At 41.6% G+C, this 26,872-nt stretch overlaps 2 protein-coding genes across 5 annotated transcripts; both read left to right on the top strand.

The window, feature by feature from the left end:
- Positions 1-17,233: 17,233 nt before the first annotated feature.
- Positions 17,234-22,452, top strand: LOC135555861 (uncharacterized). 4 transcript variants are annotated; one of them, XM_064988637.1, is made up of 7 exons: positions 17,234-17,490; positions 18,790-18,903; positions 18,979-19,107; positions 20,154-20,327; positions 20,429-20,569; positions 20,649-20,768; positions 20,867-22,452. In XM_064988637.1, the coding sequence occupies exons 1-7, from the start codon at positions 17,482-17,484 to the stop codon at positions 21,338-21,340; spliced, it is 1,161 nt and encodes a 386-aa protein (XP_064844709.1). In that variant the 5' UTR covers positions 17,234-17,481; the 3' UTR covers positions 21,341-22,452. The 4 variants fall into 4 exon arrangements, with proteins under 4 accessions (XP_064844709.1, XP_064844710.1, XP_064844711.1 ...); XM_064988638.1 differs by lacking the exon at positions 18,979-19,107 and having other exon boundaries at positions 17,235-17,490; positions 20,867-22,451; XM_064988640.1 differs by lacking the exons at positions 20,649-20,768; positions 20,867-22,452 and having other exon boundaries at positions 17,238-17,490; positions 20,479-20,564.
- LOC135555863 (uncharacterized) lies at positions 22,366-26,413 on the top strand. Its single transcript, XM_064988641.1, has 5 exons — positions 22,366-22,573; positions 22,700-22,795; positions 23,023-23,065; positions 25,010-25,064; positions 25,217-26,413. The coding sequence occupies exons 3-5, from the start codon at positions 23,041-23,043 to the stop codon at positions 25,956-25,958; spliced, it is 822 nt and encodes a 273-aa protein (XP_064844713.1). The 5' UTR covers positions 22,366-22,573; positions 22,700-22,795; positions 23,023-23,040; the 3' UTR covers positions 25,959-26,413.
- Positions 26,414-26,872: the final 459 nt, after the last annotated feature.

Here is a 26,872-nt window from a genome sequence, read left to right on the forward strand (position 1 = left end):
GTTTCATAATTACAGTACAACTGCATTTTTGGAGATGTGAATTAAATATTTGAATTGTAATTGTGATGTTTCAGCGGAGCGGTGAGTGTGTAATTGTGCACTACTTACGCATTCAGGCGGTCTGCAATACTTTGCCACGCTTTTTCTCTTTGCTTTATCACTGTGGCGGTGTTGCCTTTCTTCTTAATTATATCTTTTACCTCCTCGTATGCCTCCATGAGGATTTGTGCTTCCGACGGGGAAAAGTACGCGGCTCTAGTTGCCATGGTAAATCAGTTAATCTGTGATCTGTGGCGGGGTCTATTTGAGTGAGCCGTGAGCGCGCACCTATCCAGGATTGGTTTCACCTGGCTTAATGAATCCGTGTCTGCTCATCCTGGCTTGGTCTTTGTGCAACCAATTAAGCCTGGACGCACATGTTTTGGCTTCATTGAGCTCAGCTGAGTCATTTATCCCGGATGTCTTAATTCTACTTTTGTGCAACAGGCCCCAGATCCAGAGAACATGAGAACAGAATTAGCAGAGGTCCTTGAAAGCTTTTCTGAACAGCACGGTCTTGAGCTGTGCCTTAAAGGAGGTCAGAGATTCTGCAGCCCTAATAGTGTCTGGAAGTGCGTTCCACAACTGTGGAGTAGCACAGCTGAAAACCGTCACCCATAGTTTTTAGTCTGCTGCGGGAGACGAACCTGGAGGAGCGAAGGGTGTGTGTGGGGCAGGAGGGTAGAATGAGGTCAGACAGGTACTTTGGTCCAGAGTTGTGGATAGCTTGGTAGGTGTGAACCAGGATTTTGTAGTCGATTTGTGAGCATATGGGGAGCCAGTGGAGGTTGAACAGCACTGGAGTAATGTGCTTATGGTGTGGGTGAGGACATGTGCATCACAGTTCTGGACATATTGTAACCTGTTTAGGCACTTGGCAGATGCGCCAACAAAAAGGGCATTACAATAGTCCAGACGGGATGAAATAAAGGCGTGGATGAGTTGCTCAAGCTTCCACGTCTACAGTGTCTCATGAGGGACAAATATCATTAACCAAACATGAAATGATCAGGAGACCCGGTCCGTGTGCTTATGGATAATTCCTATTTCCTTTCATCTCAGCAATGCCAAAACGAGGAAATTAATAGTTTTGTAATTTTTATAGCTGAAAACCAAAACGAAAATCAGGTATCAACTTATTTTATCTTTTATGGTATCCAAATTGGGCATTGGGCATTGAGAAACATTAAACATTTATCAAGGGGAGACAGGGAAGACATCCTCCTCCCTCATGTGGTACCCTTCCTGCAGGCTCATCCTGACATGACCCTCCAACATGACACTGCCACCAGCCATACTGCTCGTTCTGTGTGTGATTTCCTGCAAGACAGGAATGTCAGTGTTCTGCTATGGCCAGCGAAGAGCCCGGATCTCAATCCAATTGAGCACATCTGGGACCTGTTGGATTGGAAGGTGAGGGCTAGAGCCAATCCCCCAGAAATGTCCGGGAACTTGCAGGTGCCTTGGTGGAAGAGTGGGGTAACATCTCACAGCAAGAACTGGCAAATCTGGTGTAGTCCATGAGGAGGAGATGCACTGCAGTACTTAATGCAGCTGGTGGCCACACCAGATACTGACTGTTACTTGGATTTTGACCCCCTTTTGTTCAGGGACACATTATTCCATTTCTGTTAGTCACATGTCTGTGGAACTTGTTCTGTTTATGAGGCCAAGTAATTTGGCCAAGTGCATCTGTGCTCTCTGTTCAGTGTGCTCTCTGCCTAGCAGTGGTCTCTGCTCAGTTTGGCAACTGCGTGAGAGGGAGATGCTCGTGTGCTTCGCGGTTCACCTGATCTTTTTTCTGCAGTTTTCTTGAAGATCACTCCACGACACACGATGCCATGCTGTTGTTCAGCAGCAGATGATGCCCTGTCAGCCACTGACTTGTCATTCCCACTCTCCATCACTCACCGCTACCATCAAATGTACTCATGCTAGCCACAAGTTCTGTCTGAGCTGAATTCTCATGAAACACAAATACAGGGATGAGTTTCTCTTTCATACAAACTTTGAGAAATAACGAGGAGCGTCCACAATGTGTTTTATGGGGAAGTGCTTAACGTTAGTAATGAGTCTCTCAAAACCAACACATTAGTCAAACGACACGTCCTGACCCAAACAGACAGCATGATGGTAAACCCAGGGAGTTTTTTCAGAACAGGGCAGAATTGCTTCAGGAAACCGTGCTTCGACAGTAGAAAAGTAAGTCAGCTAGCAAGGCATTGTTGTAATTTTATAACAGGCGATGGATGATAAGCAGAAATAAGGAGTACTAACTCTCATAGTAGTAGATGTGAGTTTTGCTTTCAAACAATCCTGTGGCCTTGTAAGTTACACAGCCTCGTGAATGGAAGGTTTTATTTATTAGCGGCATACTGATGGTGCAACCCTTAGTAACACTACAGATGAAGATGAAAGATTATCAGGCCTACTGTACATCTTACTGTAGAAATTATTGTTGAAAACCAGTCTACGTTGGAACTGTTGCTGTTAAAATACAAGTAATAAGTTGTTTTCTTAACTGGAATAAACTGATTGATGCAAGATGCTTTTTGAGGCAAACACTCACACAGTTCTGGGTTGCTCATCTACAGCAGGAAGTGGCCTCCTGCCTGACTGGGAAACAGTAGATGTTCTGATCCAGTTTGGTACCACATACAGTGCCTTGCATAAAGTATTCAGCCCCCTTGAACTTTGCGACCTTTTGCCACATTTCAGGCTTCAAACATAAAGATATAAAATTGTATTTTTTGTGAAGAATCAACAACAAGTGGGACACAATCATGAAGTGGAACGACATTTATTGGATATTTCAAACTTTTTAACAAATCAAAAATGGAAAAATTGGGCGTGCAAAATTATTCAGCCCCCTTAAGTTAATACTTTGTAGCTCCACCTTTTGCTGCGATTAAAGCTGTAAGTCGCTTGGGGTATGTCTCTATCAGTTTTGCACATCGAGAGACTGACATTTTTTCCCATTCCTCCTTGCAAAACAGCTCGAGCTCAGTGAGGTTGGATGGAGAGCATTTGTGAACAGCAGTTTTCAGTTCTTTCCACAGATTCTCGATTGGATTCAGGTCTGGACTTTGACATTCTAACACCTGGATATGTCTATTTTTGAACCATTCCATTGTAGATTTTGCTTTATGTTTTGGATCATTGTCTTGTTGGAAGACAAATCTCCGTCCCAGTCTCAGGTCTTTTGCAGACTCCATCAGGTTTTCTTCCAGAATGGTCCTGTATTTGGCTCCATCCATCTTCCCATCAATTTTAACCATCTTCCCTGTCCCTGCTGAAGAAAAGCAGGCCCAAACCATGATGCTGCCACCACCATGTTTGACAGTGGGTATGGTGTGTTCAGGGTGATGAGCTGTGTTGCTTTTACGCCAAACATAACGTTTTGCATTGTTGCCAAAAAGTTCAATTTTGGTTTCATCTGACCAGAGCACCTTCTTCCACATGTTTGGTGTGTCTCCCAGGTGGCTTGTGGCAAACTTTAAACAACACTTTTTATGGATATCTTTAAGAAATGGCTTTCTTCTTGCCATTCTTCCATAAAGGCCAGATTTGTGCAATATACGATTGATTGTTGTCCTATGGACAGAGTCTCCCACCTCAGCTGTAGATCTCTGCAGTTCATCCAGAGTGATCATGGGCCTCTTGGCTGCATCTCTGATCAGTCTTCTCCTTGTATGAGCTGAAAGTCTAGAGGGACGGCCAGGTCTTGGTAGATTTGCAGTGGTCTGGTACTCCTTCCATTTCAATATTATCGCTTGCACAGTGCTCCTTGGGATGTTTAAAGCTTGGGAAATCTTTTTGTATCCAAATCCGGCTTTAAACTTCTTCACAACAGTATCTTGGACCTGCCTGGTGTGTTCCTTGTTCTTCATGATGCTCTCTGCGCTTTTAACGGACCTCTGAGACTATCACAGTGCAGGTGCATTTATACGGAGACTTGATTACACACAGGTGGATTGTATTTATCATCATTAGTCATTTAGGTCAACATTGGATCATTCAGAGATCCTCACTGAACTTCTGGAGAGAGTTTGCTGCACTGAAAGTAAAGGGGCTGAATAATTTTGCACGCCCAATTTTTCAGTTTTTGATTTGTTAAAAAAGTTTGAAATATCCAATAAATGTCGTTCCACTTCATGATTGTGTCCCACTTGTTTGTGATTCTTCACAAAAAAATACAGTTTTATATCTTTATGTTTGAAGCCTGAAATGTGGCAAAAGGTCGCAAAGTTCAAGGGGCAAAGTTCAAAGTTCAATACTTTCGCAAGGCACTGTACCTATGCGAGTCAGGGTTCTCAACTCTGACATACTTAAAGAAGAAGTGCAGAAACGACCTCATTGCTGAGTATGACCTCAATGTTGCACTGTCAAAAACTGAGCCCAGAATAGACAAGCTTGTTGAAAACTTCAACCAGCCACACACCTCTCATTAGCACTGTGTGTGTATTACCTGGTCTACATCTGTCTGATGTGTTCAATCAGTTTATTCTAGTTCAGAATAAAAAATATTGTATTGTATTTTAAACAACATCAGTTCCAACCTAGATTTTCTTTTAACAATAATTTCTACAATAAGAAGTACAGTAGGCCTGATAATGTTTCATCTGTACTGTTACTTAGGGTCGCACTATCAAAAAGCCTGTGTGTGTGTTCTGTTACTAATCTGTGGGATGTGATCAATCAGTTTGTTCCAGTTCAGAATTACAATTATTTATTGTACTTAACAGCAACAGTTCCAACCTAGACAGTTATGTAACAGTGTTTTATATGGTGGAAAATAAATAAGAATATATATTTAATTGAATATTTTATTTCATTGTTATTTGTTTTTGTCTATATTGCATTTGCTTTCGGCATAAGGGCAATGAAATGTACCGATATTTACATATAGTTGCATATTTTCCTCAGCTTGAGTCCCAGGAAAACACAACATTTCTAATTTGGGTCCCAGGCTGAAAAAGTTTAAGAACCCCTGCATTAGAAGCTAAGATAACAAACAGAGACAAGCCATTCTCCTTTGTTTACAGCGGAAATCCCGCGCTTTGGGTGACGGAAGCACCGCCTTTGCTGTAATCCCATGTGATTTCAGTTTTCAGGGTTAAATCACCTCTTGTGATAGAATCTACACTTTTTTCTCACATCTGTAACAACTGGTTACACTTTATAATATTCAACCAATCTTAACTGATTGGGTGTCCTTGTCTCATTTGATTTAACCAGGAAGTTAAATTGCCAAACAAACATTTTTACCAGGTTGATCTTTCAGATAAGGACCTCAGCAGCAATACAAACCCAAACTATGCCATAAGCGAAAAAACGGCAGAAATTGAGATAAACATCCTCCAAAATAAACCATCAGGTGCAGGCCTTGTAAAGGTTCTCTCCAGTTTAGCCCTGAAGTATGGGCGCCAGCAAGGATCGACATTGTTCCAGTACCACAGTAGAGACCCCAAAAAGGATACTGCTAGCCGAGGAACTGCGCTTGAGAACGGAACAATTAAAAGAAATGGCAAAAACGTATGACGATGAACGAGTACAAACTCTTGAACAAAATTGTCTTCTACAGGAACTACTCAATTTAGCCAAAAAATAAATAGGACGAAATCCACACCAAGCTAGATACATCTGCAGACCAAAGGCGATCAGTTAATGAACACAATAACCAACTTGGATGACAAAACTCCAATGCAGCAGAATACCACCCTTAGATACCACCTGGAAGAACTCCAGAACAGTCATGCGCTACAGCGTGACTAACCAACAAAGCAACCAAGCTCGCAACCGGAGCTCAGTACACAAACGAGTGAAGACGACAGAAGATTTCAGACCTTACCTCTCTCAGGTGTCCCTCAGTCTTTTCCTCTTGGCCATCCGGCACAGAGTAATATGGCGCCTACACGCCAACAAAGCCAAAGCTTGGCTTCTCATCTTGGCCTTTCGGCCCAAAATTTCCCACAGGATGAAGCCAACCCTCTCCACGCACTTGACACGGAACGCCTTGACAAAATCGGCAAAAACTTCCGCACCTTTGACCCCATTCCAGGGAAGCCAAATGACATAGATGTTCTTTGCAGACATAGAGAACGCCTTGGATGGCTACCCTAACGCTACAGGTGCTGACAGGCTTTACCTGTTGAAGCGAACGTCGAATAGACATGTGACAAGGTTAATCTGTCTACAACAGCAACACGTGCAAAACGACTCTGTGAAACTTGCCACGGCTTTGAAAATAGAATTCAGTGGTTCTGCGATTCGCAAACATGACAGCACGCTGACTAACACTGTCAAACAAGCTCGGATTGAACACCCACAAGCATACTATCATGGGCTTCGTTCAGCTTACTTTGACCTACTCACTGAAATAGGAATGGAAGAGCTATTACCATTCAAACAACATTTTTCTGTCGATCTTGTATCCCAACTTCATTAACTACTTGTGCCTTACAGCCCACATTGGTTTGCCAATCTCAGAACTCAGAGAGTTTGCAAGCAAAGCTTTTGAGACATAAATAGTGAGCCGCCCTAAGAGCCCTGACATCTCGGTTTTCAATATTGAACAGGAGCACTAACTCCAGTTAGAAGGTGCTTTATCAGGGATATGCGTGTTGAGAGATGACTGCACAACAACAGCATCTACCACAAAACCAATAACCACGCGGTCCAAATAACTATAAAGAACGTCGCCAGCGAAACGACTACCGCTACAATCAACCTGAACGCTACGTTCCTGCACCCACCCCCCCACACAAGGTGTCAGGGCACAAGGGTAACCTATACTCTCTAGAATATCTGGTAAGAGAAGTACAAAAGCTTCAAGAATTTGAGAAAGAGGAACAAATTAAGTCACCATGACTAGTCATGGAATTGCCTAAGAACAGGTCCAACGAAATTAACACCATTAGCGAGGACGTAAACTATCAAATTACCCCTGCTCTCACTCAAAACCCTATCCAGGACCCACTCGATCAAAAAACAAGCCCATGGGCTTTGACTATAGACTTAGATACAAATATTGTGATGCACAAGGTAAACAACATCGCAATAGCCAATTCCACTCAAACTCCGATGAGTCAATCTGTTTTCACCATGAACACAAATGACACATCACGCCGTTGCCAACAATCAATCCACTTTGTGGGGAATGTGACCACAGAGGGCAACTCCCAGGGTCGCTGCCTGGAAACAGTCCTGGAGGACTGCTTAAGCTGTGATGTGCTAATTGATTCGGGCTCGGCAATATCGCTCAGCTCTCAAACATTGTTCAATGATCTCAAAAGGGCTTTGAACCCAGCCAAATGTTGGTTAAAAAATGGAACGATGCGACACTAAACTTAGAGGTTTCACTCAGACTACCTCACCTCTCACAATGGGACTCATGCTGAAACTACACTTCCAAGACGTATAGCTTGTTCACCCTGTGTATGTTACCAGCCTCGACACTGAACACCTGCTACTCGGAGCAGACTTGATGGATCGTTTGATCCCACTAATGGATTTGTAAACCAACCCAGTATTGTCACAAGTAACTGTGCCGTCTCCATTTATCACACTGTCTTCTCCTAACGCTGGCTGTAACACAGTCACCCACAAGGAGTATCTGTCGACAGGACCCCTTGGGAAAAATACTTTTCGATACCTCTTGCTGCAGAATTTGACTCAAGCAGATATTAAAAAATCTCATCACATTCAAATCAGCAAACCTAATAGGCTCTTATTTTCATGATTTCGAACCAGCAGTCTCTGTGAGTGAGCCACTTCCCTCCTCCTTGGAGTCATGTGATGCTGTGGCTAAGATGAACTTCTCTTGTCCTTCAGGTCATGACAGCCACTGAGCGTTTTGAAGCACAAGCACCAGGTTGAAAGGTTACAGCCAATCTACTAACTACGCGGCTACTGACAACTCGTACAAAGGACGCAAACTTCTCGTTAGGGGGGGGGGGCTACATGCAACACTGTATGAGGCCATCTGATCAGGAAACAAGGTGTAAACTTCCCCACGAAAACAGAGAGGAGCGGACAAGCCCTTCAACGAGGATAACCTTAGAATACATCTGAGTTACCACAGTGGTCGTAAAAGAAGTCCAGTGGACTTTCCACCTCCCCCCAAAAAAATGGCAACAATAATCACTTCTTGCCATGTGCAGTCTCAACTACAATGCAACTAGTAAAATGCTCTAATCATGTGTTCTGGTAGGATAACATTTTGGGATAAATTGGTAGGGTAGCTGGCCCCCTTTGGTACCAGTACCAATGCCAGCAACAGTCAGTCCAGCCACAGTCCGTAAGAAGGTTAGAGACCAAATAATTTTAATTGCCCTTGATAACAGCGACAGATGAGGTAGTAGTCGCTCAGATTGCAACACGGTGAAGAGAATTTCCAAAACAGTCTTCTGTTGGTTAACACACATGCCGCTAATAAATAAAACCTTCCATTCAGGAGGAGAGTTATTAGAAGTCATGAACCATGATCAAACCGCGTACGACTGGCTCAGTGCTTATAGAATACTTCCGTTGTGAGGTTAGCTCCTCCGTGGATAACATAGCTATGAAATAGACTCCTTCATACCAATCTCCACTACAATGGTGTAAGACACATTGACTTGTAGTAAAATCACTACAGGTCCCCTTGGCATATGGCTTGAGGTCGGTACCGATTCTTACTGACACATGGTCATTGACATGGAAATGAAATAATGACATCAGACTCACTCTACCCAGGTTGCAGCCTACCAGGATACTTGGTTTTCTTGCCCTTGGCATGTGTACTTGTGCAAGCAGAAACACACATGCACAACAAAACATTTAATCAGGATTTATACTAGGATCACTTAAGGGTCTGAGCAAAATACCAGTCTTGGTAAAGTTGAAAATAGACCCTGAAGCCCTTTTGACTCTACAGCTACATTAATCACCAGTTTCTCTCCAGAAGTTCATAGAACATCCCTGGAGACTGTCCGAAGCTAGTGCCTTATAGCTGTAGACTTGTATCATGTAGTAATCAACTTAGGATAGTGCCCAGAGCAACACACCACTAAGTAGGATCACCCTAGATATGACATTAGACTAAATGCCATGAAAGAGTCATTTAGTCAAGACCGTGGACCTATATAGAATAGAGTCCAATTAGATTATTAAGGTGTGGTAACTATATTTTGTATATCATTTTGTTCGTGTTTTTATTATTTTTGTTTCTTCTTTTTTGACACATTGGAAGTGATACTGTCACAAACAAGTTCCCCATATGACCACCAGTTAGTGCCACAACACCGCTCATTTGGGGAAGAAATGTAATGAGTGTTATTTTGGGTAATTCGCTTAACATGTCAAATACATACAATAATACGGTAAGATGCTTTTCAAATTATAGCATACAAACATAAAGAAATAAAACATTGTCCTAAATATAACCCATCCAATTAGTGAATATCATAGATAAGTTAAAGCTGTTTAATATGAACAGCATGAAATAATGCAGAAAATGCTAAATAATCTATTCCACTCAGTAGTGGCTACTATATTATTACGTTATACAGTTTATTCCCTAATTGGTTTTGGGACATTGTGGGGAACAAAGCTCCATGCTCTAAAAACAATTAATAATAATCAATAAACACCAAATAAACAATAATCACCAAACCGTTTTTTAATGAGATTGTGAAACCCCTAAAACACATTTCCTAAAACATTTTTAATATTCAAACAAAACCCTTTGTAACATACCCTTTGTATAACATTTGCGTATCATACTAAATACTAAAGGTAGAGTGGAATTCCACTCTGCATAAAATGTAAGAGAAGTTTATTCATTCAGGAGTTAAATTCACACTGCTATAAAATATGTAGCAAAACATTCTAGCACTCAAAACCACACCTTCATCATTATCATATTTCTAGGCATGCTTTATTGCAGGTAGATTTTTAGAATTGTTTGTTTCAATATGTGTTTTTTTTTCATGCACATTGATTGATTAACCTAATTCTGATAAATACACTTTATACAAAAGAATGTGGACAGCCCTTCAAATTAGTGGATTTGTCTATTTAGGGCGTATTAAATCGAGCACACAGCCACGCAGTCTCCGTAGACAAATATCGGCAGTGGAATGACCTTACTGAAGAGCTTAGTGACTTTCAACATGGCACAGTCATAGGATGCCACCTTTCCAATAAGTCAGTTCATCAAATTTATGCCCTGCTAGAGGAGTTGGAGTGTAAAGCTGGCTGCCATTGGACACTGGAGCAGTGGAAACATGGTTTCTGGAGTGATGAATCACGCTTCACTGTCTGGCATTCCAACAGACAAATCTGGGTTTAGCGGATGCCAGGAGAATGCTACCTGCCCAAATGCAAAGTGTAAAGTTTGGTGGATGAGGAATAATGGTCTGGGACTGTTTCTCATGGATCGGGCTCCTTAGTTCCAGTAAAGGGAAATCCTAAATTTACAGCATACAATGACATTCTAGACGTTTCTGTGCTTCCAACTTTGTGGCAACAGTTTGGGGAAGACCCTTTACTGTTTCATCACGACAATGACCCCGAGCACAAAGCGAGGTCAATACAGAAATGGTGTGTCGAGGTCGGTGTGGAAGAACTTGACTGGTCTGTACAGAGTCCTGACCTCATCTCCATTGAACACCTTTGGGATGAATTGGAACGCCGACTGCAAGACAGTTTTAATCACTCAACATCAGCGCCCGATCTCACTAATACTCTTGTGGCTGAATGGAAGCAAGTCCCTGCAGCAATGTTCCAACATCTAGTGGAAAGACTTCCCAGAAGAGTGGAGGCTGTTATAGCAGCAAATGGGGGACCAACTCCTTATTAATGACCATGATTTTACAATGAGATGTTCGACGAGCAGGTTTCCACATACTCTTGGTTATGTAGTGTAGATAAATAACATACAGAATACGTAATCTCAGCAGAACTTTTAGCAGCTTTGCTTTTAACTTCAACCTCTGACACCCTCTGGTGGCATTTTCTAAATGAGGCATTATATTGTATACTACCCTCTAAGTAATATTTGGTTTCAAAACTGTAAGTCCTAAAACACATGTTTAGTACTGTTAGAAAGGTAAGAACTGTGGGATTCTGAAAAAGGTATGTGTGTACTACAGAGCCTGAGATATAGCAGGCCAAGATACAACAGGGGAGGGTACCCCCAATTGTCCCCATGATAGGGAGAGATTTGAAAGGTTTCAAATAACAAACTATGAAATAACACACATGGAATCATGTAGTAACCAAAAAAAATGTTAAATCCCGGATCCGGGAGCGTAATCATAGCCTCAAGAGAATTAGCATAACGCAGTGGACATAAATACCCCTAGAAAATTTTCCTATTCATGAAAATCACAAATGAAATATAGCCTTTTGTTAATCACACTGTCATCTCAGATTTTCAAAATATGCGTTACAGCCAACGCAAGACAAGCATTTGTGTAAGTTTATCATGGCATAATGCTATGCAAGGCTCTGCTGGCAGCAGGCAACATTTTCACAAAAATAAGAAAAGCTATCAAATTAAATCATTTACCTTTGAAGAACTTTGGATGTTTTCACTCAGGAGACTCCCAGTTCGATAGCAAATGTTCCTTTTTTCCAAAAATATTATTTTTGTAGGCGAAATAGCTCCCGTTTGTTCATCATGCTTGGCTGAGAAATCGACCGGAAAATGCTATCACTACAACGCCAAACTTTTTTCCAACTTAGCTCCATAATATCGACAGAAACATGGCAAACGCTGTTTAGAATCAATACTCAAGGTGTTTTTAACATATGTATTCGATAATATATCCATGGAGGCAATTGGTTTCTCATAAGAAGCGATTGGAAAAATGGCTACCCCAGTACTTTACGCAAGATTTTCCGCGGGAGACATCATGTGACCACTTGCTAAATGTGGTCCCTTACAGCTATTATTCAACAGAAATGTGTAAAAAGATGTCACAATGCTGTAGACACCTTGGGGAATATGTAGAAAACGTAAGCTCATTCGTAGCTCATTCACAGCCATATAAGGAGTCATTGGCATGAGGCGGTTTTAAAAAATGCAGCACTTCCTGATTGGATTTTTATCTGGGTTTCGCCTGTAACATCAGTTCTGTTGCACTCACAGACAATAGCTTTGCAGTTTTGGAAACGTCAGAGTGTTTTCTACCCAAAGCTGTCAATTATATGCATAGTCGAGCATCTTTTCATGACAAAATAACTTGTTTAAAATGGGAACGTTTTTCATCTAAAAATTAAAATATCGCCCCCTAGTCATAAAAGGTTTGAGATTCTGCAAAGTAGCCACACTTTGCCTTGATGACAGCTTTGCAGACTCTTGGCATTCTCTCAACCAGCTTCATGAGGTACTCACCTGGAAGGCATTTCAATTAACAGTTGTGCCTTGTTAAGTTGTGGAATTTCTTTCCTTTATGCGTTTGAGTCAATCAGTTGTGTTGTGACAAGGTAGGGGTGGAATACAGAAGATAGCCCTATTTGGCAAAAGGCTTTTAGAACATTTCCCACATTTATTTAAAATAAAAACCTGAAATACGACATTTACATAAGTATTCAGACCCTTTACTCAGTACTTTGTTGAAGCACCTTTGGCAGCGATTACAGCCTCGAGTCTACAAGCTTGGCACACCAGTATTTGGGGATTTTCTCCCATTCTTCTCTGCAGATCCTCTCAAACTCTGTCAGGTTGGAGGGGGAGAGTCGCTGCACAGCTATTTTCAGGTCTCTCTAGAGATGTTAGATCAGTTTCAAATCCAGGCTCTGGCTGGGCCTCTCAAGGACATTCAGAGACTAGTCCCGAAGCCACTCCTGTGGGCTTTGGTTCGTTGTCCTGTTGGAAGGTGAACCTTCACCCCAGTCTGAGGTCCTGAGCACTCTGGAGTAGATTTTCATCACGGATCTCTCTGTACTTTGCTCCGTTCATTTTCCCTCGATCCTGACTAGTCTCCCAGTCCCTGCCGCTGGAAAACATCCCCACAGCTGCCACCACCATGCTTCACCATAGGAATGGTGCCAGGTTTCCTCCAGACATGACGCTTGGCATTCAGGCCAAAAAGTTCAATCTTGGTTTCGTCAGACCAGAAAATCTTGTGTCTCATGGTCAGAGAGTCTTATGTGCATTTTGGCAAACTCCAAGCAGGCTGTCATGTGCCTTTTACTGAGGAGTGGCTTCCGTCTGGCCACTCTGCCATGAAGGCCTAATTGGTGGAGTGCTGTAGAGATGGTTGTCCTTCTGAAAGGTTCTCCCATCTCCACAGAGGAACTCTAGAGCTGTGTCAGAGTGGCCATCGGGTTCCTGGTCCCCTCCCTGACCAAGGCCTTTCTCCCCCGATTGCTCAGTTTGCCCGGATGGCCAGCTCTAGGTAGAGTCTTGGTGGTTCCAAACTTCTTCCATTTAAGAATGATGGAGGCCAATGTTTTCTTGGGGACCTTTAATGCTGCAGACTTTTGTTGGTACACTTCCCCAGATCTGTGCCTTGACACAATCCTGTCTAAGATATCTACGGACAATTCCTTAGACCTCATGGCTTGGTTTTTGCCCTGACATGCACTGCCAACTGTGGGACCTTGCATTGACAGTTGTGTGCCTTTCCAAATCATGTATAATCAATTGAATTTACAACAGGTGGACTTCAATCAAGTTGTAGAAACATCAAGGTTGATCAATGGCAACAGGATGCACCTGAGCTCAATAATTTCAAGTCTCATAGCAAAGAGTCTGAATACTTATGTAAAAAAAATATTTTGGTTTTAATTTTTAATAAATTTGCAAAAATGTATAAAAACCTGTTTTCACTTTGTCATTATGGGCTATTGTGTGTAGACTGATGAGAAAAAAATAAAATAAAAATATATATATTTTAGAATCAGGCTGTAACGTAACAAACTGTGCAAAAAGTAAATGCGTCTGAATACTTTCCGAATGCACTGTATCCATTGATGCAAATACATCCGCTGTCTGATTTTCAGTTTGTTCACTATATAGCAGTAGGATATCACATGATGTCTCTTGGGAAGTTCTTACTTGCAGGTGTCTGAGAGCATAGAACGAAGTCAGGTCAGTCAGTGTTGAGAAACTGGGAAAAGGCTGCAGAATGTGTGGAACGGAAGAGGAAAAGTGTGGAATGGAAAAGGTGTGGAAGAGGTTGAGTTTGAATTGGATGAAGTTGGGGATAAAAAGAGAGATGGGGTGTTGAAGAAGACTGGTGGAAAGTATAGAGTAAGAAGTACCCCAAACCTAGTACTGGAAACGAATGAGGGTGATTTAATGCAGATGGAAAGTGTGGCAAAGAGCTCCGAGTCCGAGACTTGCATTGATGGACATGATAAAGATGAATCTGGTCCAATAGGAGTCACATTTTCTTTTTTAATGGATTCTTGCCTTTTGGCAGATCCATTTATGGTTTCAGAATGGGTGGGTAAGGAGTTGGGTGCAGCTGAATCAGTGAGGGTAACTCGTAGTGGACTTGTGATATTTGTTTGTGTTTCTTCTGCCCAGAAGGAGCTGGCGCTCCGTGTCACCTAACTTGGGTCAAGATCTGTTTCTTGCTTTGCTTTTAGGACACAGCGCAAGTGAAAAGAGTGATCCATGGGGTAGCGTTAAGCAGAGGCGGAGCAATTGAAGTTGAAGATTCCCTGTGTGTGTGTGTGACGCCCACCATCTGGTGTGACGCAGACTTGGTGGTGAGCGTAGTGAAACAGAGGAGTCACTGTCAGGCCTTTTGAGTTTTGAGTCAGTCTTTACCCGACAAAGTCATGATAGCATATATCAGTTATCCTGTTAGAGCTTTTGTGTCAAACCCACTGCAGTGTTTCAGGTGCCATGTTTATGGTCATGTTGCAGTAGTGTGTAGGAGGGAGATTGCAATATGTGGGAAGTGTGCAGGAGGGCATGGGACAGAGGAGTGTGTAGTGTAGTGGTGGCAGTAGCAGAGAAGTGCTTGGGTGTACAAGAGAAGAGTTACAGGGTGTGTTGAGTGGTGGTGTTCTGTTCTCCCAGGCCGTAGGGTTAGATAGTGGAATGGGGTAGTGGGTTTTAAATTAGTGTATGGTTAGTCCCTTTTTCACATTTTGTATCACAAAGTATATGATGGATATATACCCCAGTCTAGTTGGTGGCGGTAATGCAAAATATATTGGATGCCAACACCCATTAAATCTCACCGAAGAAGACGTCTCTTGGTCACTTGAAACCAGTTGTGTCTGGTTTGGATAGTGAGTCACAATAGATTTTCAAGCCTGGCATCTTAAAATGACCTTAGCAATCAAGTTATGGAGTTTAAAAAAAAGACACAAACAGGTAAGAGCACTTTAAACAAACACATTATTGGCACGCAACAAACTGAACCTGAACTCTCCATCTTTATCAATCTAACTTCATATTCATACTGTTTATTTAACCTGGCGGAATCTGTTTTTTGTGTTTATCTGTTATGTGTTTCAGACACAAAGAGAGGGCAGCCACAGGCTATTGGGTGCATTCAAAGAGAAGGATTGTCTGCAGCCACATTGTTTGTGAGGCCCTGCTGATACGGTTGAATTTCAAGGTCAAGCACACTTTCTGCGGATCATTGTGATGCGTTTCTAGGAGGTTTGGCTAAAAACAGAGGAACCCTCATAAATCACATTTCTCAAACATACAAGTATTAGGCACAATTTTAAAGATAAAAGTATTATTAATCCAGCCACAGTGTCTGATTTCAAAAATGCTTTACAGCGAAAGCTCCACAAATGATTATGTTAGGTCACCACCAACTCACAGAAAAACCCAGCCATTTTTCCAGCCAAAGAGAGGAGTCACTAAAAGCACAAATAAAGATAAAATGAATCACTAACCTTTGATGATCTTCATCAGATGACACTCATAGGACTTCATGTTACACAATACATGTATGTTCGGTAAAGTTCATATTTATATCCAAAAATCTTATTTTACATTGGCATGTTATGTTCAGTAGTTTCAAAACATGCAGTGATATTGCAGAGAACCACATGAATTCACAGAAATACTCATTATAAATGTTGATGAAAATTCAAGTGTTATGCATGGAACTTTAGATACACTTCTCCTTAATGCAACCGCTGTGTCAGATTTCAAAAAAACTTTACGGAAAAAGCATAATCTGAGAACGGCGCTCAGAGCCCAAACCAGCCAAAAGAAATATCCGCCATGTTGAGCAGTCAACATTAGTCATAAATAGCATTATAAATATTCACTTACTTTTGATGATCTTCATCAGAATGCACTCCCAGGAATTGCAGTTCCACAATAAATGTTTGTTTTGTTCGATAATGTCCATTTATGTCCAAATAGCTTATTTTGTTAGGGCGTTTGGTAAACAAATCCAAAAGCGTGTTCAGGTCCAGTCAGATGAAAAGTTAAAAAAGTTATATTACAAGTGGAAGAAACTTATCAAACTAAGTATAGAATCAATCTTTAGGATGTTTTTATCATAAATGTTCAATAATGTTCCATTGTCTGTAGAAAAGCAATGGAAAGAGAGATACCTCTCATGTGAAATGCGCGTGACTGAGAACGAGGCTGCTGGCAGACCCCTTAGTCAAACAGCTCTCATCCAGCCCCCTTTCACAGGAGAAGCCTGAAACAACGTTCTAAAGACGGTTTACATCCAGTGGAAGCCTTAGGAAGTGCAACATAACCCACATCCCACTGTGAATTTGACAAACCTCAGATTTCCCACTTCCTGTTTGGATTTTCTTCTCAGGTTTTTGCCTGCCAAATGAGTTATGTTATACTCACAGACATAATTCAAACAGTTTTAGAAACTTCAGCGTGTTTTCTATCCAATAATAATATGCATATATTAACATATGGGACTGAGTAGGAGGCAGTTTACTCTGGGCACGCTATTCATCCGAATGGGAAAATGCTGCCCCCTATCCCAAAGAAGTTTTAACAAAGGTGCACATGGGTAACAGTGAGTAAGGTCATATAAGGGCAAATGGCATGCCATTCCCTACATAGTGCAGTACTTTTGACCAGAGCCCAAGACACAGAGTCATAAGAGGGGGAATACACAGGGGAAGGACTAAAGAGGAATGAGGAAATTGTTATCTGAGGAGAAACAGGTTGCATCCCAAATGGCACACTATTCCCTCAAAGGTTGCACTACTTTTGACCAAAGTAGTGCACCAAATAGAGAATAGGGTGCCATTTGTGTCAAAGGAAAGTCTGAGAGCAGTGGTGCAAAGAGATCCATGTATTTTCTGTTCCCAAGCAGCAGTGAGAGCACACCTATTTGACATCACAAAGGCATAGGTGACAAAGACAGAGGCACAGACATCATTATCATCCATTCCACAACAGGTGTGAGAGCATGAACATGCATCAGAGAGAAGTGTAAGGGGAGAGACTCAAAGAGAGGGACAGACTGAAGGTGAGACGAGGCTGAAAGCATGACAACGGTAAGGTCCTACATTGACTTTGGGGAAAACATTCTGTTTTGATGGGGCAACATACAAATTATCATTAAGGATACATCTAATCCATAACTTAAACCGAACCAGAGTGACCGTTTACTCTGGCCTTACAAATAGCAGTGGCTTTTAGAGGATAATATGAAATTCAAGTCTAATGAAACAATAAAAGGATTGTAAAATAGTGTAAAATGGTTTAGATTATGAAGACGTAAGACACTACAATATGCCAACCTCATGTACAGCCAAAACCTGCAGTGCCAAAATACCTATGAAGTACAGAGTTGCATAATCGAAATTCCATAGACACAAAAGAGGATAGTCCCGTAAAGGCGAAAGAAAGAAACCGGTCAAACCAGTGATATATTCATTATCTGAACTTAGCACATGTCAAAGCATTTAGATGGCTTTGACATATTGTAAGGGTTTTCCTCTGGTGAAGGAGAAGCGGACCAAAATGCAGCGTGGTGGTTATTCATGTTCTTTAATAAAGGAACTAGACATGAAATAACGAACAAAAACCTAAACAGTCCTATCTGGTGTAGAGAAAGGACCAATCACCCACAAACACACAGTGAAACCCAGGCTACCTAAATATGGTTCCCAATCAGAGACAATGACTAACACCTGCCTCTGATTGAGAACCATATCAGGCCAGACATAGAAATAGACAAACAAGACATCCAACATAGAATGCCCACTCAGATCACAACCTGACCAACCAAAACATAGAAACATACAAAGCAAACTATGGTCAGGGTGTGACACATATTTGAAAATTTGCACTTTAAAAGCAGGCTTTTCAACATAATATGCAGTCAGAGAGACAGTAGTAGTTCATTATAGATAACAAACAATCTTTCTATCTAAAAGACCAGTCAGTAACATAAATGTTTAGCAAGATTTGTTTTGAGTGTCATGTTACTGATAGTCTGACAGTGGTGATGGCCAGTCAAGTGCTTTTGAGCGACAGGAACTCTCAGGGACGTTTTGTTGTGAAAATGATATGGTCCTATACATTGGTTGGCTGTTGTGTCATCATTAAAACAGGGCCAACTTTCAGCGTGAAACTTAAGCCTTAATCCAACACTATGGCTAAAAGTATTTATCATAGTTAGATGTATCTTGTATTTATGAGTCTTGGATGTTCCTCACACAGTAGACTTGATATCAGGGGGAAAGTGCAACATTTCAAAACAAAGCTCTCACTGAAGATTTGTCATGTAAAAAGACAAGCGAGAGTTTGCAGTGATTTGATGTTGTGATTTCCCATCATTCTGCCCCCAGCCTCCTATACCCCCCAGGAAGTCATTCTTGGTGAAGTCGTCTACAGTCATCGGGTCCTATGACCTACCATCCTTACAGGAGGATTCAGACAACCAAGAGGAAAACGCATCAACGGTAAGGATGATGCCAGAAGGAAAGTTTTTCAAATCCTTCTTTGACAGTGTTACATTTTTTAATTGCGTTTGATAGAATGATAGGGACAATGGACGCCTATGGAATAGCCAGACACCAGGGGCTGCAATGTCAAGAAGCCAGTCTCCCTTTCGGCCAAACTTTGTGACTGCTAGTGACCGGAGGCCTCAGATGTCAGAGCCCCAGGTGAGCAGTAGCCAAGTGAGATCAAATACAGGACAGCACTAAACTTTTCCCCAGGCTCAATTGCTATGACAGCATTAACAAGGTATGATTCAAAGACATGAAGAAATGCACCTTATACTGTCGTATGCAGGAGACCTGGGTTTCAAAACTCTGGTTGGTCACAAATAGCTACATTATCATTTCATTATTCCTAATTGGCTGTAACAGTAAAGTACTTATTATTCATATAATAATACTATGATTACGTTGGGGGTGCTTATAAAAACTCAAGTTCATAACACACACAATAGCTACATTATCATTTCATTATTCCTAATTGGCTGTAACAGTAAAGTACTTATTATTCATATAATAATACTATGATTGGGGGGTGCTTATATTTGTCCTGTTACACAAAAGTATGTAATGGAAATGTTTAACATTTTTTGGTGCATATCCCAACTTCCTCTGAGACACCCGCAGGGAGTAGGGTCACCATTGTACAAAGCCCCTGCAGCAATTAGAGTTAAGAGCATTGCTCAAGGGCAGTATGACTGATTAAAAAAAAAAAAAAATGTTTTACCTTTAGGTATTCAAACCAGCAACCTTTCAGTTAATGGCCCAATGCTCTATGACACAACAGTCTATATACTGTTTAACTGCACATAATTGTGACTTTGTGATTTGTATCTCAGCCAAGTCTAACAGAAAGAAGCCAATCTGTGTACAAAATCAAGACTCAGCCGGCATTACCCCCGTGTATGTCCCACTCAGAGCCCCTGGACAAGAGGCAGAACCCAGGGCTCTCCCCAGGCTATGGCAATGTGATGGATACCCAGCTGAGTCAACAACACTCTCTCTTCTCTTGTGTTTCATTATACCTTGGTTCTTCTAATCCGTTTTCCTATCAGAACCAGCATAGGAGATGCACGCACTGCTGTGCAGAGGCCGGGGCCTCTTCCTATTCCCCCCCCCCTCTCATTCTACCCTTTCTAGTCTGGCTCACTGTGTTTTGCAGTTAATGTTCCAATTATTGTTGCTAAGTGATCTATGAACTGTTTTGACAGACCTCCAATCAGACTGGCTCCCTAACGGACTATCAGAGCCCCCGTTTGAGCCCCTGTCCTGTTCGCCGCCCTCCAGTTCCTCCCAAGACCCATGGCACTCTTCTAAGCCCCTCTCCAACTGCAAGCGGGGACTATAACAATGTTGATCGATCTAAACTTGGAATGACTGAGAAGGTAAACCAAGAGGACCACTGAATAAGCCAGTATATAGTGTATACAGTAAGATAGGTTGAATAAAAAAATCAACCCACTACTCTTCTCTTGGTTTAACACAGGCCTTAGATGTGTATGGCAAAAATAAGCCCTCCCCTCCTCCTCTCCCAAGGCCTGTGAGACCCCCTCGGTCCCCCATGATGTCCCGCTCCTCTTCAGAGTATGAGAGGACTCTACCTGAAATGCACCTATTACAACCTCAGGTGAGAGAGAGTACTTCATATTCATTGCAAAGAAGAAAACTGTCAATAAGATATCTTTGCTTTCTATGTATTGGTATAGGATTCCATAGAACGAAAGCACAGTCAATCCCCTCGCCCTGCTCGACCCCCAGCTCGACCCAAATCTGAAACCCAGTCCTTGTATGGGGGCTATGACGTCAATAGATCCCAGAGTCCGAGGGTAAGCACCACTCATTAGTAGCATCACTCAAGTAACTTTTTAGGCCCTTATATCAATTCACAACTAACATCGCCTTTGGGGTTTTTCATGTGCAATAGCCCTCAAACACAGACAATAAGAGGTCGCCTCACCCTTCACGGCCCCCACCACGGCCAGGAGGGCCCCCCTCCCACACCCTGTCCCGTTCCCCCTCAGGGATCGAAACAACGACCACACAACTCCAACCTCTGCTGCAGGTGAGAGCAGTACATGCCCCTTGTCTCCAACTGGTGCTGACAGAAGCACAAACACATACGCACGTGGTGCAGTTCAAAGGATATAGTACAACATGTATTTACTGTGATATGCTGTCATTGCTTTCATCTGAGGTGAAACCAATACAGTACCTGTGTGACAGAGAAGTGTTCACAATGAAATGTGTGAAATCTCTATTTTATGTTCCTTCCTTCCTGAAACTCAAAAAGTCCCCTCATGGTTATGAAATGTACTTGTGTCTTGTTGATTTGTTGTTATTGTTCACATGTGAAAATATGTGTTTTTGGAACACTTCACCTGTGACATTTCATAAGTGAAATTCCCGAGACCACATTTACACATGTTGTCACGTGTTTAGTTTCATGTTATTACATGTTGCTTTACTTTCTGTCACGGAAAAACGACCTGAATTTCACATGATCAACTTAACTTAAACACTTGATCATGTGAAATTCAGGTTGTTTTTCCATAAGGGTAAGGACCATGATAGGATGTTTTTAAGATGTTCTCAAGACATTTGTTTTATCAGTCGTCCGTATGTCACGATGGTTCCAGATGGCCCCAAACCATTATAATAAAGTAATGATATGGTGGTTTTATTAGTAAGTGGTACGTTGTTGAGCTGAAATATGACCCCACCTGGGATTTGAACTCACAACCTCTGGATTTGAGGTGAGCTGATCTTTCTGCGGCACCATAATGTCTGTAGCATTGCCCTTCACATTAATGACTTATAATAAGTCTCTGCACTTAGCAAAAGAGTGCCATTTGACCTGCTATTTTACTGAATCTGACTATTGTCTCATCATTGATTTAATTTATTTCTCTCAACAATTTGAGATTTTACTGTTGTCTAATCTTCATGGGGCATATTATTGTGTTTAAAAGTTACTCCGGAATCACTATGCTAAATATAATAGTTTATATTGAGTGTATTATACAAAGCTGAGATTTACTATGAATTCCAAAATGTAGTAATGCAGGTGAAATCAGTTATTGACACAGATGTGGTGGAGTAGCATAAAGATCATAATGCCGTGAACCAAGAGGTTGTGAGTTCAAATCCCAGATGAGGACACTGAATAATAATTACAGGAAAAAAAAATGGATGCATAAAAGTGACTGCTGAATGACTAAAATATAAATCAACATACACAATGTGTGTAAAAGAAGTAAGTTGAAAATCACTGGGTGTGTATCATAATGACTAATTTGGGTTTTCACAAAAAGGAGATCTTCCACATGTGAAACCATGTGTTTTTTTCCGTAAGGGAAGGCTATGATACTATGATGAAGTTGCAGCAATAGAGTTGCTTGTGTCTGTGAAACAAAACTAAATTCATTCCATAGCCCACCAACGCAAAAGGAGGATCTCCGCCTGCTCGTCCTCAACTCCCGCCCCCACCCTCGTTCACCCCCCACCACCACCTGTAAATAAACCACCACTGTCATATCGACCTACCACCATCTTCCAATCAGAGTCAGTCTACAGCGAGGTTCAGGACCAATTAACTTATCTAGAAGTACTGCCTGATGAGAACACATTCCAGGTGAGAGACACACACACACACATACACACGTGCCATATCGTACCTGACAATAAGTGGATATAATCCTACCTACATTGTATTCAATAAAAATAATTACCAATGGTTTTTGTATCTCTATTATTTCAGTTAAACCCATCTAGTAGCGTCGACAAAACACAGGCAGTACCACAGTTCCAACCTGGTCAACGTTATCAGAACTATCAATTCAATAAGGAAGCAGAGGTACAGAGTGAAGTCTGAAATTATTGATTTGTATTGTAATGATTGGGGGGATTTTCTATCCTTCTTTTGTACCAATGTATGAAGTACGTCCTATTCTCAGTGTCGAAGCCAGAGCCAGGCTTCACATGAGGTTTTCCCTATTTCTGTTGCTGTTCACCTGCATTATTAGATTATCCATCAATTCAATTTGACCTAAAAACCTATTTGTACCTATTTTTGTTTTGCAGCAGGAATTTGAAAATCTAATGAGGTGGATGAAGACAGTTGGATGTGAGTTAAACATTATTACGACAGATGTACAGTACCAGTCAAAAGTTAGGAGACACCTACTCATTCCAGGGCTTTTCTTTATTTGTACTATTTTCTGCATTGTAGAAAAATAGTGAAGACAGCAAAACTATGAAATAACACATACGGAATTATGTAGTAACCAAAAAAGTGTTAAACAAAGTCAAAATATAATATATTTTAGATGTTTCATAGTAGCCACCCTTTGACTTTAATTTTATATTTAACTAGGCAAATCAGTTAAGAACATATTTTTGATGACAGCTTTGCACACTCTTGGCATTCTCTCAACCAGCTTCAAGAGGTAGTCACCTGGAATGCATTTCAATTAACAGGTGTGCATTGTAAAAAGTAAATTTTTGGAATTTCTTTCTGTCTTAATGCATTTGAGCCAATCATCTATGTTGTGACAAGGTAGGGGTGGTATACAGAAGATGGCCCTATTTGGTAAAAGACCAAGTCCATATTATGGCAAGAACAGCTCAAATAAGCAAAGAAAATGAAAGTCCATCATTACTTTAAGACATGAAGGTCAGTCAATTCAGAAAATGTCAAGAACTTTAAAAGTTTCTTCAAGTGCAGTCACAAAAACCATCAGGCGCTATGATGAAACTGGCTCTCATGAGGACCGCCACAGGAAAGGAAGACCCAGAGTTACCGCTGATGCAGAGGATAAGTTCATTAGAGTTACCAGCCTTAGAAATTGCAGCCCAAATAAATGCTTCACAGAGTTCAAGTAACAGACACATCTCAACATCAACTGTTCAGAGGAGACTCTGGGAATCAGGCCTTCATGGTCAAATTTCTGCTTTGAAACCACTACTAAAGGACGCCAATATGAAGAAGAGAATTGCTTGGGCCAAGAAACACGAGCCATGGCCATTAGACCGGTGGAAATCTGTCCTTTTGTCTGATGAGTCCCAATTTGAGATTTTTGGTTCCAACCGCCTTGTCTTTTGTGAGACAGAGTAGGTGAACGGATGATCTCTGCATGTGCGGTTTCCACCATGGAGGAGGAGGTGTGACGGTGTAGGGGTGCATGCTAGTGACACTGTAAGTGATTTATTTAGAATTCAAGGCACACTTAGCCAGCATGGCTACCACAGCATTCTGCAGCGATACACCATATCATCTGGTTTGCACTTAGTGGGATTATCATTTGTTTTTCAACAGGACAATGACCCAACATACCTCCAGCTGTAAGGGCAATTTGAGGAGAGTGATGGAGTGCTGTATCAGATAAACTGGCCTCCACAATCACCCTGACCTCAACCCAATTGAGATGGTTTGGGATGAGTTGGACCGCAGAGTGAAGGAAAAGCAGCCAACAAGTGCTCAGCATATATGGGAACTCCTTCAATGAATCTATTTAATTTATAAAGCCCTTTTTACATCAGCAGATGTCAAAGTGCTATACAGAAACCCAGCCTAAAACCCAAAACAGAAAGCAATGCAAATGTAGAAGCACAGTGGCTAGGAAAAGACTGTTGGAAAAGCATTCCAGGTGAAGCTGGTTGAGAGAATGCCAAGAGTGTGCAAAGCTGTCATCAAAGCAAAGGGTGGCTACTTTGAAGAATCTAAAATCTAAAATATATTTTGAGTTGTTACTTATGTTACTACAGTATTCCATATGTGTTATTTCATAGTTTTGATGTCTTCACTACTTTTTTAAAATGAAGAAAATAGTACAAATAAAGAAAATCCCTGGAATGAGTAGGTGTGTTCTAACTTTTGACTGGTACTGTATTTCGTATTATTTTACAATACATTACATTGTATTTAATTAATTTTTAAGGATGAAAGAACATGCAACTGTTCTTCTGTAATTGTTCTACTGTTCTCAGCTGTCTATGATTCAATAGATGACCATATATTACTGAGGGATAATACATTTGGTTTATAATTGTGTATGTGTTTCTCTTTCAGGCTGGGAAAACATGCCTCCTTCATTTCATGGCCTCAGTCTAGAGGATGAGAACAGGTGAGACCAGACTAAACTCTTACTGTACACATGTGGTTAACACACCATTTCAAGGATAGAGCTTTGATCTTACATCTAATACACGCAGGCATACCATTTAATCAGCACGTCTTTTATTAAATCAGTTTTTTTAAATAAATCCATCCCACCAGGGAGTTCAGCCAGCGGTGCCTCTATGTGAAAAATGGCCTCCGTCTGTTCAACTGCCTGCTAATGAAGCGTAGCGATACCCTGCGAGGCCACATCACAGAGCTCAACGACCTTGCCGAGAAGCTGGACAAAGTGCAGAAGAAAACCAAAACCATGAGCATCGCAGGGGGCACCACGGGCGTAATGGGAGGGGTGGTGGCCGTTGTGGGCATTGTCCTCGCCCCCATAACCATGGGTGCCTCCCTCATAGGGACGGCAGTTGGGGCGGGCATGGTGGCTTCGGGTACTGGGATGGGCATCAAAGCGACCATGGACAACAACAAAATCAAGTCTGTGGACAGAAAGAGGCTGGAGGAGGTGGTACAGAAGTACACAGCTGAGATAGCAGACGTGGAGTTGTGTCTTTGCTTCATCCACAGTGGGATGGCTGAGCTGAGGCGGTATAACTTCCACAGGCTCCAACATGCTGATCCTGAGGCCCTTCGGATAGCCAGGGTGGCAGAGGCAGTGCATCCTGGGTGTAATAAGTCCCAACAGTTGGGCATAAAGTCTAAGATGATCCTGCAAGGATTTGCCAGAGACATGGACCTGTATTATAATGACAATGATGGCCAGAGGCTGAAAAAGGGCTCTGAGACTAAGTTTGCCACCAGGATCCGTGGTGTGACCCAAGAGCTACAGGAGGAGCTCAATGAACTGCACCAAGTGTGGCAGACTTTCTTTCTCGCAGCCAGTAGATTTTGAGGTGTGTGTCTGCCGTCGTTATTGCAGTAAAGGTCTGGCAATATTTTGGACACATGCAAGATATTGTTTTTTTGGGGGGAGGCCGTAGGGATGTGCTCATTTTTGAAGTGGGTTGCCCCAATGAAGCCTACATGAAGCCAGCCTTTGCTGACAAGTTGCTGAAATTTCAGCCCCTGTGAACAGCCTTGGTTATCAGTGCAAACTTGCAGTGCTAATATTTGGGAGTCTCAGCCATGTACATAGGCTGACAGTAAGTGGCTTTCAGATTGCAGGCCTGCATAGGACAAAGGCAAAGCAGCGGTACTGCTCGGTGTCGGCTGTTTTGGGCAGCTTTGCTGCATGGAGAAGGTGCTTTCTGTATCCATAAGTCTCCATATATCCATGAACTTTGAAATGTTTTAATCCTCTCGACTGTCATGCGATTTGTGGTTTCAAATAAAGTATTTAAAATGTAAGAGTATGAATGTGAGATGTTTTATTATGCAGTGTGTACTGCTGAGAATATCAATGGGACATTTTATCTATATACTATTTGTGAATTATCTGAATACTAAAAAGGACATGCAATAAACTGATATGGTTCCCACTCGCTTCTATAGCGACAAAGTCTGATTACACAGCCACCAAGTCAAAATTGGCAAACAAAAATTGATTTTGGTCTTAATTCAAATTGAGGGGTTAGGCATAAGGTTAGCAGTGTGGATATGGTAGGTTTAATATCACATTTTAAACGACAAAGTCTGATTACACAGCCACCAAGTCAAAATTGGCAAACAAAAATTGATTTTGGTCTTAATTCAAATTGAGGGGTTGGGCATAAGGTTAGCAGTGTGGATATGGTAGGTTTAATATCACATTTTAAGAAGATAATTTGTAGAAATAACTGGGGTTTATGACTGTGGTTATAGAAGCTA

The sequence above is a fragment of the Oncorhynchus masou genome, chromosome 15, assembly GCF_036934945.1.
Source record: "Oncorhynchus masou masou isolate Uvic2021 chromosome 15, UVic_Omas_1.1, whole genome shotgun sequence".
NCBI lineage: Eukaryota > Metazoa > Chordata > Actinopteri > Salmoniformes > Salmonidae > Oncorhynchus > Oncorhynchus masou.